A 12,500-nucleotide genomic window follows, 5' to 3' on the forward strand; every position below is an offset into this window, starting at 1 on the left:
AGTTGGGCCGATCTATCGACATATTTCGTTTCTGATTTGAGATTGACAAAATTCATTTGGGAATAGATTGTACAAATAATATATACGAAATAATTCGTCGATGATTCTTCTAGTTTCAATAGTTTATATCGAATCGTTTAGTGTAGTTTATAATTTATATCGAATAGTCCGTCGAATTGCATGAATCTTAATTATCGATTAATAATCAAATAAATAATTTAATCGTTTCATATGATTTATATCGGTCTAAATTAAAATTAAATTATTATTAAATTATCAATTACGTTCGATAATTATATACATATATATATATATGAATTCGTATATCGATAAAATAGTAACCCTTAAATCTTTATTGGTAAAATAATTCTCATCGAGTATCGATAAATCAATAGTTCATAATATTTCGTGTAGATGGCGCTTCGATCGCACTGTCGGTACTCTCTCTTATCGGCATATCATTTCACTGGAGTATTTAACCTAACCACGTCTTAGAAGACAGACGCATGGTCGTACTGCTTAGATTTACAAGTAAGTAAAACGATTTTATAATGATTTAGTATGATAAATATCGTGTAATATTTATAAAATAAATACAACTAGTTTGAGAAAATGTCTAACGAAGAAGATAATATAAAACATAAGACGCATAGAGAACGTAATGCTGGTCGTAAAGCGGAAAAGAAAAAAGCGAAAAATCAACATGTTCAAGAATTGACGGATAAACAGAAAAATCCAAAAGCATTTACGTTTAATTCAGCTATTAAAGCGGAACGACGATTTAGACGTAAGCAGGATATTGAAACTAAAAAGCAACATATTCCTGTAGTAGATAGAACGCCTTTGGAGCCACCGCCAATATTGGTCGCAATTGTAGGACCACCTAAAGTTGGAAAATCCTTACTTATACAATGTTTAATTAAAAGTTATGTTAAACAACCATTAACTAATATAATCGGTCCTGTTACCGTAGTATCCGGCAAGAAAAGAAGGATTACATTTATGGAATGTAACAATGACATAAGTTGTATGATAGATATTGCAAAAGTAGCTGATTTGGTATTATTATTAGTGGATGCATCTTTTGGCTTTGAAATGGAGGTCTTTGAATTTCTCAATATATGTCAAGTTCATGGTATGCCAAGAATTATGGGAGTATTAACTCATTTAGATTTATTTAAAAATGCAAAACAATTGAGAAAAACAAAGAAAATATTGAAACATAGATTTTGGACTGAAGTATATGCTGGTGCAAAATTATTTTATCTTTCTGGATTAATTCACGATGAATATCTTCGCACGGAAATAAAAAATCTGTCAAGATTTATATCGGTTATGAAATTTAGACCATTGACTTGGCGTACCTCCCATCCTTATATACTTGCAGATAGGATAGAAGATTTAACATCACCTGAATTGATAAGGAAAAATGCCAAAGTTGATAGAACAATATGTTTATATGGGTTAGTAAAATCTTATATTCTATTTATATTATAAAATATCTATAATATATTATAAAATTATAGAATGTGTTTTTATATTTTTATACAGGTATGTTAGAGGAGTTCCCTTGAATAAAGAATCTTCCATTCATATGCCTGGCTGTGGAGATCTTAGAATTAAAGATGTAAGTTATTTACCTGATCCGTGCCCGCTTCCTGAACAATTAAAGAAACGTGCATTAATAGAAAAAGAAAGATTAATATATGCACCCTTTTCTGGGATCGGTGGAATTGTTTATGATAAAGATGCAGTTTATGTAGAATTAGCAGGTAGTCATTCTCATAAAGAGGAAGATACAGGTTTAACTGGTGCATTGATGGATACTCAAGAAACATTAGATCAAAAGTTACAACATAGCGAATTACAATTATTTAGTGATACTGTTCCAATAAAATCTAAGGATATTAATGAAGATTTTAATTCTCATTACATTGGAGAAAATGTAATTGAAGATGGAAGAATAAGAAGAAAGGTTATTTTTTCTGATTCCAAAGAAACAACAACAGCAGCAGCAGCAACTTCTGATGAGGATGAGGATGATGGTAACGAAGAAGAGGATAATAATATTGAAGAATTCAATAATGAAGATGATGAAGATGATGACGATAATGATGATGATATAGAAGAGAATACAAGTAGAAGAGGTATTAAAAGAAAGAGTCAGGATTTACAATTGATAACCTCTAAAGAGAAAAAGAAAAAAATTCATTCTATTAATTCTAATAAAGAAGATAGTGATGTAGATGATGATTTTAAAGATGATAGTAATAAGGAAGTTAAAGATAAAGGAGAAATAGAAGTCTATCATTCTTTAAGTAAAGAATCCGATATCCAAGTTAAGAATAAAATTACAGAAGTTCTTAATATTTTGGAGGCAAGTACAAGCAATAGGAATCTGGATGAAAGTGATAATGAAAGTGATAATGAAAGTTTTGATGAGCTTAGTGATGATGATTCCCGTGGTGGTTTAGAAATAGATAATTCTGATGATGATAATGATTTTGAAGAAGACTTGAGAAAAAAACATCACAATATAAATGAAAGTGAGAATGAAAGTGAGGAAGAAATTGCAGATGAATTTAAATGGAAGACTAATTTAATGGACAAAGCCAAAAAAGCATTTATAAATCGTCGAGAAAGTAATAAAAATTTAATGAAAATTGTTTATGGAGTATTTGATAAAGGCATACAGAATAATGATAAGAAAATTAAAGAACAAGAAGATGAAAATTATAATGAATCAGTTGGTGAAATATTTAAAATCGTACAAGAAAAGCAAAAAGAAAAATTACAAGAGCGTGAATTACAAAATTTGGATGAATGCGTATTCTTTTCAAAAGAACCTTCACGTGATTGGTTGGATGAGGAGAATAAAGTGTTGTTGCTAAATTGTTTTGTTACTGGTAAGTGGAAAGAATCTGAAGACGCAGAGGAACTTTTAAAATTAGATGATATGAATGAAGATGAAGTGTATGGAGATTTTGAGGATTTAGAAACTGGGGAAAAACATAAAGCAGATGATTCGCAACAATCAGAAAATAATGAAATGGATGAAAAGAAAAAACTTCTTGAGAAGAAAAAAAAGTTAAAAGAACAATTTGATGCCGAGTACGATAATGGAGAATCAAAATCGTATTACGACGAATTAAAGCAAGAGGTAGATAAACAAGCAGAATTAAACAAATCAGAATTTGAAGGAATAGATGATGATGTTAGAGTTCAATTAGAAGGTTATCGTCCAGGAATGTATGTGCGTGTAGAGATACAAACTGTACCTTGTGAAATAATTACAAATTTAGATCCATCGTATCCACTCATTATTGGAGGATTATTACATGGAGAAGAGAATATAGGTTATGTGCAAACGCGGATTAAAAAGCATCGATGGTATTCGAGAATTTTAAAAAGTAAAGATCCATTGATATTTTCTGTAGGTTGGAGAAGATTTCAAACATTACCGATTTATTCTAAATTAGAAGATAATCTACGTAGTAGAATGTTAAAATATACCCCTGAACATGTTGCTTGTATGGCACATTTTTGGGGCCCTATCACGCCACAAGGTACCGGAGTTCTTGCAATTCAGGATATTGCTAGTAGAGAACCAGGTTTTAGAATAGCAGCAACTGGTTCGATTGTAGAAATGGATAAAAGTACTCAAATCATGAAAAAATTAAAACTAACTGGTGTACCAATGAAAATTTACAAAAAAACGGCCTTTATTAAGGATATGTTTAACAGTACGTTAGAAGTAGCTAAATTTGAGGGTGCAAAGATAAAAACAGTTTCTGGTATTCGTGGTCAAATAAAAAAAGCAGTTTCGAAACCGGAAGGTTGTTTCCGTGCTTCATTTGAGGATAAAATTTTGTTGAGTGATATAGTTTTTTGTCGTACTTGGTATAGAGTCGAGGTACCAAAATTCTATAATCCTGTAACATCACTTTTGTTACCTCCTACAGAAAAAAATCAATGGCGTGGAATGAAAACAACTGGTCAATTAAAACGAGAAAAGAATATTCGTGCAAATATTAACACTGATTCACTTTATATTCCTATTGAAAGAACCTTGAAGGTATTTAAACCATTAATTATACCACGTAATTTACAAAAGGAACTACCTTATAAAGACAAACCTAAACTTGAACCTAACCCTCGTACACGGAAAACTAAATTTGAAGAACGTAGAGTAGCTGTTATACGAGATGCCAAAGAAGAAAATGTAGCGCGTCTAATGAAAATGATTAGAACGACGTATGCTCATAAGCAAAAACAACTTAGAAAAGCTACGGTAGACAGGGTTAGAGCCCTTAAAGCACGAGTTACAGCGGAAGAAACAAAAAAATTGAAAAAACAGAAAGAATATAAAAAACAGATTTTTAGAGACCTTAGTAAGTTAGAAAAGAAAAATAAAAAGATATAATTTCTAAATGGAGGATTTACACGCACATAGTAAATTAAATGTAATTAATTATATAAACAAGTTCTTTTTTTTTTTTTTTTGTTTTTTAATTAGTTATTCTCTATGTCAATTATATATTATATTGTCAATTTATTGTAATAATTTTACGATGTTTAGTATTTCATTCACCTAAGCTATCCGTGTTGAATATCTTGTTATCCTTTTCTGCAACAATTGATACCATTATTAATCGAAATATTTATTTTATTATGTCAATATTAAAATAAAATATGTATGTATATAAAAGTATATGATATTGTATATGTCAAGGTTAGTTAATCAATTGATTGTTTAAATTTGTATAAAGAATTATCATTGATAATTACAGGTAATAAAAAATTAATACTTTTTATACTTTATAAAAATATCAAAAAAATAAATGTTATTTACAATAATATTTAATTTAATGTTCGAGTTGCATAGAAGAAGAATAATAAATGAACTTACGCTTGATAATCGACTTCAGTAGTCCACACGGCTATAATGAATAAACATGGCGACCGAGGTATATGATTTTACGTGTAAGTAATCGAGTTATTTGAATATTACATTTATTTATATAATTAATAACGATACATTATTTATTTATCGATATTATACAAAAATTTTATTAATTTAATCTGGGAATGTGCGTACATAGGAATTTTCACGTAATCCGATATTATTTGGGATTTAATTTTATATCTGGAAAATATGATAAAAAAGAATATAATAACAAACATTTTCTAACGCAAATACTTTGTCAAATTAATGGTTATGTTAATTTCTTATTATATTCTATAAGTAGATACTTCTAATTGTGTAAGTATTTGAGATTATAATATTTTTGTTATTTTCGTCTTTGGCGCCATGAAGTAATTAACGCCATTAATTCTTTTCTAAAACTCCCAAAATTTCGCGCGTAAATTCTGAAGAAATATTTTTACAATATATTTTTACAATTATACTCATCGTAATTGTTATATATGGGATGTATTTTTTTTTCTTTTAATATTGTTTTAATATATTTTATATGATACGATTTTTTTTTGAAGAAAAAAAAATGAAGCTTTCTCAAAAATTCGAAAAAATGGAATCCTAGATTAAAGCTTTGTTTTTAAATTGTTAATTTAAATTGTTTAATTTGTTAATCAAAATCGACGTGTTGAGGAAATCGGCGTAAACCATTATAAAAGTAGTAATTATGAATAACCTTAATAAGAATTTTATTTGTAAAATAGCGAGTTTCCGATCTGATTTGTACGACTTGTAGATGGCGCTGCGTGAAATTCAATTTACGAAACGCTGGTACGTTATGCCGCTTTGATTTTTTATTGTTGTGATATAATTAGGAATATTTTGTGAAAGAACAAACAATTTAATCCTTAATCTGTAAGAAAATGGAGCTTACGGATGAGAATTTGGTAACATTAAGCGAATATTTAAAACATACATTAAGTCCAGATACAAATGTCAGAAGACCGGGTAAGTAACCTCAATTTTATCATAGAGAATTATTTTATTTACAGTTCTTTATAATGACGAATGTTCTTTTTCTATATTTATTTTTAAAAAATATAATGATCGACATTGTTCAATTAACGTTTAAAATTCAAACACATTAGAAGAAACTTTTTGTGCTGTAATTTAGTCGTAAAACAATGTTCAATTTTTTTTTACATTCTATGAATTTATCATTTATCCATTTACATTGAATATATTATATTTGTTTTAATAATTTTATATTATTTTATCACAGCTGAAAAGTTTCTGGAATCCATAGAAGTAAATCAGAATTATCCTTTACTACTTTTACATTTGATAGACAAAACCGAAGTAGATATAACTATAAGAATCGCTGGTGCAGTTGCATTTAAAAATTATATAAAACGTAATTGGAAAGTTGTAAGTGATTATATTTAATAATATATGTATATATATGAATGTTAAATATATTAATTTTTAAATTATATGTTAAAATTATATGTTTAACATGTATAATAATATATTTGTAGGAGGAAGATGCTCAAGATCGTATACATGCACAGGATAGACATGCGATAAAGAAATTAATAGTTAATTTAATGTTGCATTCTCCTCATTCAATACAAAAGCAATTATCCGATGCTGTATCAATCATTGGTAAACACGATCTTTTGAATAAATGGCCAGAATTGATCGATCAGATGATTGAAAAATTCAATACAGGAGATTTTCATGTAATAAATGGAGTCTTACATACGGCACATTCTTTATTTAAAAGATATAGATATGAATTCAAAAGTGAAATTTTATGGACGGAAATTAAATTTGTATTGGATCAATTTGCAAAGCCATTAACAGATTTATTTTTAGTAAGTCATCAAGTAATCATTATGTAATATAAATATTCCTATATGAATATTATAACCTAGCTTTTTATCTTTTTCTTTTTTTTTTTTTTTTTTTTTTTTCTTTTAGACAACCATGAATTTAGCACAGATACATGCTAATAATGTAGATGCCTTAAAAGTGATATATAATTCTTTGGTTATGCTCTCTAAAGTATTTTATTCTCTTAATTTTCAAGTAAGTTATTGAATATTTATTTTATGACATTAAGTTATATTGTAATGATATAATATATTATAACATTATTCATAAGTTATGTACTCTGTATCATCGTTTTAGGATTTACCAGAATTTTTTGAAGATAATATGGCATCATGGATGAAAAATTTTCTTATTATATTAAATACTGATGTACCATCACTGGGAACAACAGTAATTATCAATGCTTTTTTTTTTTCCTTATATAAATGATTATCAAATTAATATATATTTATATATATATTGTGTATATTATAATATATTATTAATATTAGGATAATGAAGAAGCAGGTGTGATGGAACAATTAAAAACACAAGTTTGTGATAATATCTGCCTTTATGCTCAAAAGTACGATGAAGAATTCCAACCATTTTTACCGGAATTTGTAACAATTGTATGGAACTTATTAACATCTACAGGTCAACAGACCAAATATGATGCAGTAAGAAATATTTATTAAATAATTATGATTTCGATTTTTATTATTTAAATTTTATGTGCTGATTATATTATGTTTATAATCATAAACATTTTTAGTTAGTATCAAGTGCATTACAATTTTTGGCAATAGTAGCAGATCGTTCTCGTTATAGAAATTTGTTTGAGGATTCAGGAACTTTGAGCAGTATCTGTGAAAAAGTTATTATTCCTAATATGGAATTTAGAGGTGGGTTAAAAAATTGGCTTATGTAAAAAAAGAAAAAAAAATTGAAGAAAAATTAACTGCATAAATACATTGATATTATCAATTTTTTTTTATAATTTTGATTTATATAATTTTGATTTATACAATTTGTTAGATTCGGATGCTGAATTGTTCGAAGACAATCCAGAAGAGTACATACGCCGTGATATAGAAGGTAGTGATGTAGATACAAGAAGGCGAGCAGCTTGTGATTTAGTAAAAGTTCTTTCAAAGTATTTTGAAGTAAAAATAATGGAAATTTTTGGAGCTTATATACAGGTAGATAAATAATATCTATAAGAATATTTAAATTATTATAATAAATATTATTATAAATAAATTTTATCTTTATTAGGTAATGTTACAAAACTATGCAGAAAAGCCTACTGAAAATTGGCGTAGTAAAGATGCAGCTATTTATTTAATTACAAGTAGTGCCACTAAAGGACAAACGCAAAGGCATGGAGTAACACAAAGTAGTCAACTTGTTCCATTACCTCAATTTACGGCACAACACATTGAGCCTGAACTTTCTAAACCAAATGGTATATATTATTCTCTTGAATATTATTAATGATAAATTTATTATATATTTATAAATGTTTAATATTTTATATTACAGTAAACGAATGTCCTGTTCTTAAAGCAGACGCAATTAAATTTGTAATGTCATTTAGATCAGTTTTACCACAGGAATTAGTCGTAGGAAGTTTACCACAATTAGTTAGACATTTGAGTGCTACGAGTATCGTTGTTCATACATATGCTGCTTGTGCAGTTGATAAAATACTTGCTATGAGAGGCACAGACAATAATTCCTTGTAAGAAGGAAAAGTAATATTGAATAATATATAAAATATAATATATGTAATTAACGTAATATTAATTTTTCTCTTTTAATAATTAATTTTTAGAGTGAAAGGAAATGACTTAATGCCATTAGCACCGGATCTGCTAAAGGGACTATTCGCATGTTTGTCTCTAACAGGGTCAGAAGAAAATGAGTATGTAATGAAAGCTATTATGAGAAGCTTTGGTATATTACAGGATAATATTGTACCATTCTTAGCAGATTTATTACCAAAACTTACAGAGAAACTTACAATGGTCGCTAAAAATCCGACGCGTCCTAATTTCAATCATTATCTATTTGAAACATTAAGCTTATCTATCAAGTAAGTTCTCATTATTTATAATGAGATCATTATTCACGTTAAATTTGATTTGTAATTAACATTATAAAAAAAAAAAAAAAATGTATATATATATTTTTTTTTTTAGAATCGTTTGTAAAACAAATCCTCAGGCTGTTTTATCATTCGAACAAGTTTTGTTTCCAATATTTCAAGAAATTCTACAGCAAGATATATCAGGTTTGTATTGCGTGCGTATTAATATTAATATTATTTGTATAAATATTCTATTAACTATATTTCATTTTCATTTTAGAATTTATACCGTATGTTTTTCAAATCTTGGCTTTATTTTTGGAACTTAGAACTACACAGGAAATACCAGATCCTTATATGGCCTTATTCCCGTGCTTATTAGCACCAGTTTTATTTGAACGTCAAGCTAATATTCATCCACTTAATAGATTATTACAAGCTTACGTTAGTCACGGTTCACATTTAATAATAGCACAAGATAAGACTAGCGGCTTATTGGGCGTTTTTCAAAAATTAATAGCATCTAAGATTAACGATCGTGAAGCTTTCTTCTTATTGCAATGTATTATCGAACATTTTCCACCGTGAGTTTCTCTCTTTTTTTTTTTTTTTTAATTTTCATTCTCTATTGATAAAATCCATAATCTATATTTATAGGAGTACATTGGAACCATTTATGAAGCAAATTTTTGTATTGCTATTCCAAAGGCTTTCTTCTTCTAAAACGACAAAATTTGTACAGGGATTGATAATATTTTTTGCGTATTATATTATTAGATATAATGCTACCAGTTTGGTTAATATTATCGATCAAATACAACCACAGTAAGTTAACAAATTTCTTTTAAATTATATTTATTTGAAATGTAAGCGTATATATTTATAGGATTGATAATATTTTAGAATGTTTGGAATGGTTGTTGAACGTATATTATTATCAGATTTACAAAAGGTATCAGGTGATATAGAAAAGAAAGTAACGGCCGTAGGAATGTCGAATTTATTAATAGATTGTCCACCGATGCTTGAAAGCCCATATAATTCATATTATCCGCGGCTTTTAGCTGCATTGATCGAATTCTTCGAATCGTCCCAAGATGAAACTTTATTACCCGAGGATAGTATAATGCCTGAATTTGAGGATGCAATGGAATATCAAGTTGGTTACAGTCAGCTTGTATATGCAAAAATGCCAAAAAAAGATCCATTGCAATGTAAGTGTTAATGTTCAGTTTAATTAATCACTTGCGGTGCAAAGAAATGTACGGTTGACGTGTCACACACGTCATTTTTCTTTCTGCAATCGCCTGATGACGTGTGTAATACGTCGCTGGCGTTCCTGTAAGCATCTCGACGTGCGTGGCACATCTTTCCATCGCAAGTGGTTAAATACATTTGGAGCTTTAATATATTATATTTTATTTGATGTTTAATATGGACGCAATATATATATATATATATATATATATATATATATATGTATGTATGTATATATATGTATGTATATATGTATATATGTATATTTATTATCTAAATATAGCTATTGGCGATGTACGTTTACATTTGGCACAAGGACTTGGGAGATTATCACCAGGACAATTACCAGGACTCCTTGGACAAATTCCAGAACCAAATGCAAATCATTTAAGAAATTATCTTCAAACTGCTGGCATTACGGTTGCATAATATGAGCTGGATATCAGAAACAGATTGAAGATACATTTGATATCACGAAAGATAACAAACATCAAATTGAATAAATTGTAACTAAATAATGAGATTTCATATATAATTTTTATAAATCATAATTTTCTATGATATACATTTTCAAATTATATTATAGCGTCTCGTTTAATAATACTTTCTTTCTGTAATTTCAAGTACTATAATAGGTGTAATATTTATTATTTTTACGAGGCGCTATTTATTTTTCTCATCAATTAAAATAATATCATCGATTGTGGATAAAATAAAACTGCAGATTGGCATTGAAGAAATATCATTGATGATTCTCGATGAAAATATCTCTGTCAATTTGATGCCAAACCCGAACAATCTCTTTCTTTTATTTATTGACTTTTACGGTAATACAATAATGCATACTATTAAATATCAATTTATAATAATGCAAAATCTATTTCTTTACTTTTCTTTTCTTCTCTTTTTTTCTTTTCTTTATTTTCTTCTTCTTCTTCTTCTTCTTCTTCTTCCTCTTCCTATTCCAAGTTAATAAATATTTTATCCCGATTTTTATATAAAATAATGTAAATTTTCTTTATACGATTATTAATTTTTTACTTGTGTTATCACTAAAAAAATTATTTTTATCGTTAGAGCATAGAGATCAGCAGAGCGCCAACTATATTCTCTTCATCATTCAGAGCAGGTAGAACAGAACCGGTAAGTCGATAATATCCGGGGTTTGTGTAAAGCCTTCGCCTATATCCCACCCTCGAAAGCACTGGGCCAGCGAGTTACAAGATCTATAGAACAGTATTATATACAGAACAGTATTATCAATTAAAACGTTATATATATATATATATATATATATATATATATAATGGCTATTAATGAAATTGAATCTTAGATAAATATGTCTTCTCTTTTTGATACAGATGAAAAGAATGTTTAGATCGAAGAATGAATAATAATTTGATTATCACGGTGTTGGTAACGTAAATAAAAAAAAAAAAAAAAGAGAAAGAAAATAAATAAACAATAAAGAAACAAGAAAATATGAAAGAAACGTCGATCATCATAATACCCAGGGATAATAAAAGGTAAAAAAGGAAGGAGGCAGTAAAAAAAAAAGAAAGAAAAATGAAACTGCTCCCATGATTTATGAAAATAAATATTCCTTTGTAAAAGGTATTGCATTGTTTTCTCTTTCCCTTCTTTATTATTTTTCTATTTTATTTATTTGTTTTCTATTTTCTTTTTTTTTTTTTTACTTTTCTTTTCCTTTATCAAACAGAGAATCATAATTTGGGATCGTTTGGGATTTGTAAAAGGTAAAAGGACTTAAGTGAGGTGGGTGATGGGATAACGTTTTAATATTTTTCTTATCTAAATGTATCTTACCTAGATATTGTTTTTTACCTTTCCATCATTTTACCTCTCTTACCCCCGCAACCCTCTCATTATCCCTTTATTATCCCTCAGCCTACAATGATAAAAATATAAAAAAAATTATATAACAAGCCTTTCAATGATTAAATCAAAATATTAAATGTTATTTATGTTACAGATTCGCGGTTTTGATGTCCCTCCCCCTCCCTCTCTATCTTTCTCTCTATATATATAATGTAATATATATATATAATGTAATATATATATATATATCTGTTGAGAGAACATGGCTACCGACGAAACCTCAAGTCATGTACTGACGAAAGGATTCTTCCTACATCCTGTTATACTCCTACATACATACATAGGTATATATGTAACGTTCTATCGTATTTTGTAACGCAGAAATGCCATAGGGAACGAAGAGGAAAATCGTCGTACATATATATGTCTACGTTTCTAACGCTTGATACCATTCTGTAATTTTATTTCGGATTAAGGATTTTATATAGCATTGAAAAATGGTACGTAATATATGGAATT

The 12,500-nt window shown here is 28.0% G+C and overlaps 2 protein-coding genes across 12 annotated transcripts in view; both read left to right on the forward strand.

Moving 5' to 3' along the window:
* Positions 1–4,642, forward strand: part of LOC118448033 (ribosome biogenesis protein BMS1 homolog) — a 79,543-nt gene extending 74,901 nt beyond the window's left edge. For all 10 annotated transcript variants that reach the window (XM_085662652.1, XM_085662647.1, XM_085662650.1 and 7 more), the window contains 3 exons: positions 415–531; positions 604–1,463; positions 1,552–4,642. In XM_085662652.1, the coding sequence (XP_085518778.1) occupies positions 613–1,463; positions 1,552–4,423 (3,723 nt within the window). In that variant the 5' untranslated portion in view covers positions 415–531; positions 604–612 and the 3' untranslated portion in view covers positions 4,424–4,642. The remainder of the gene's footprint in view (positions 1–414; positions 532–603; positions 1,464–1,551) is intronic.
* Positions 4,643–4,871: 229 nt separating this feature from the next.
* Positions 4,872–11,408, forward strand: Cse1 (chromosome segregation 1). Of its 2 annotated transcripts, XR_014983284.1 has the most exons (18): positions 4,872–4,983; positions 5,715–5,926; positions 6,201–6,346; positions 6,457–6,795; positions 6,902–7,009; positions 7,112–7,204; positions 7,306–7,473; positions 7,569–7,698; positions 7,832–7,995; positions 8,072–8,261; positions 8,339–8,537; positions 8,631–8,891; positions 8,998–9,089; positions 9,166–9,469; positions 9,543–9,710; positions 9,789–10,099; positions 10,426–10,969; positions 11,220–11,408. XR_014983284.1 is itself a non-coding variant. In XM_035880746.2 (17 exons), the coding sequence occupies exons 2-17, from the start codon at positions 5,842–5,844 to the stop codon at positions 10,569–10,571; spliced, it is 2,904 nt and encodes a 967-aa protein (XP_035736639.1). In that variant the 5' UTR covers positions 4,872–4,983; positions 5,715–5,841; the 3' UTR covers positions 10,572–11,004. The 2 variants fall into 2 exon arrangements, 1 of the variants encoding a protein (XP_035736639.1); XM_035880746.2 differs by lacking the exon at positions 11,220–11,408 and having other exon boundaries at positions 10,426–11,004.
* Positions 11,409–12,500: the final 1,092 nt, after the last annotated feature.

This window comes from Vespa mandarinia, chromosome 19 (genome assembly GCF_050613455.1).
Source record: "Vespa mandarinia isolate Hongniang chromosome 19, ASM5061345v1, whole genome shotgun sequence".
NCBI lineage: Eukaryota > Metazoa > Arthropoda > Insecta > Hymenoptera > Vespidae > Vespa > Vespa mandarinia.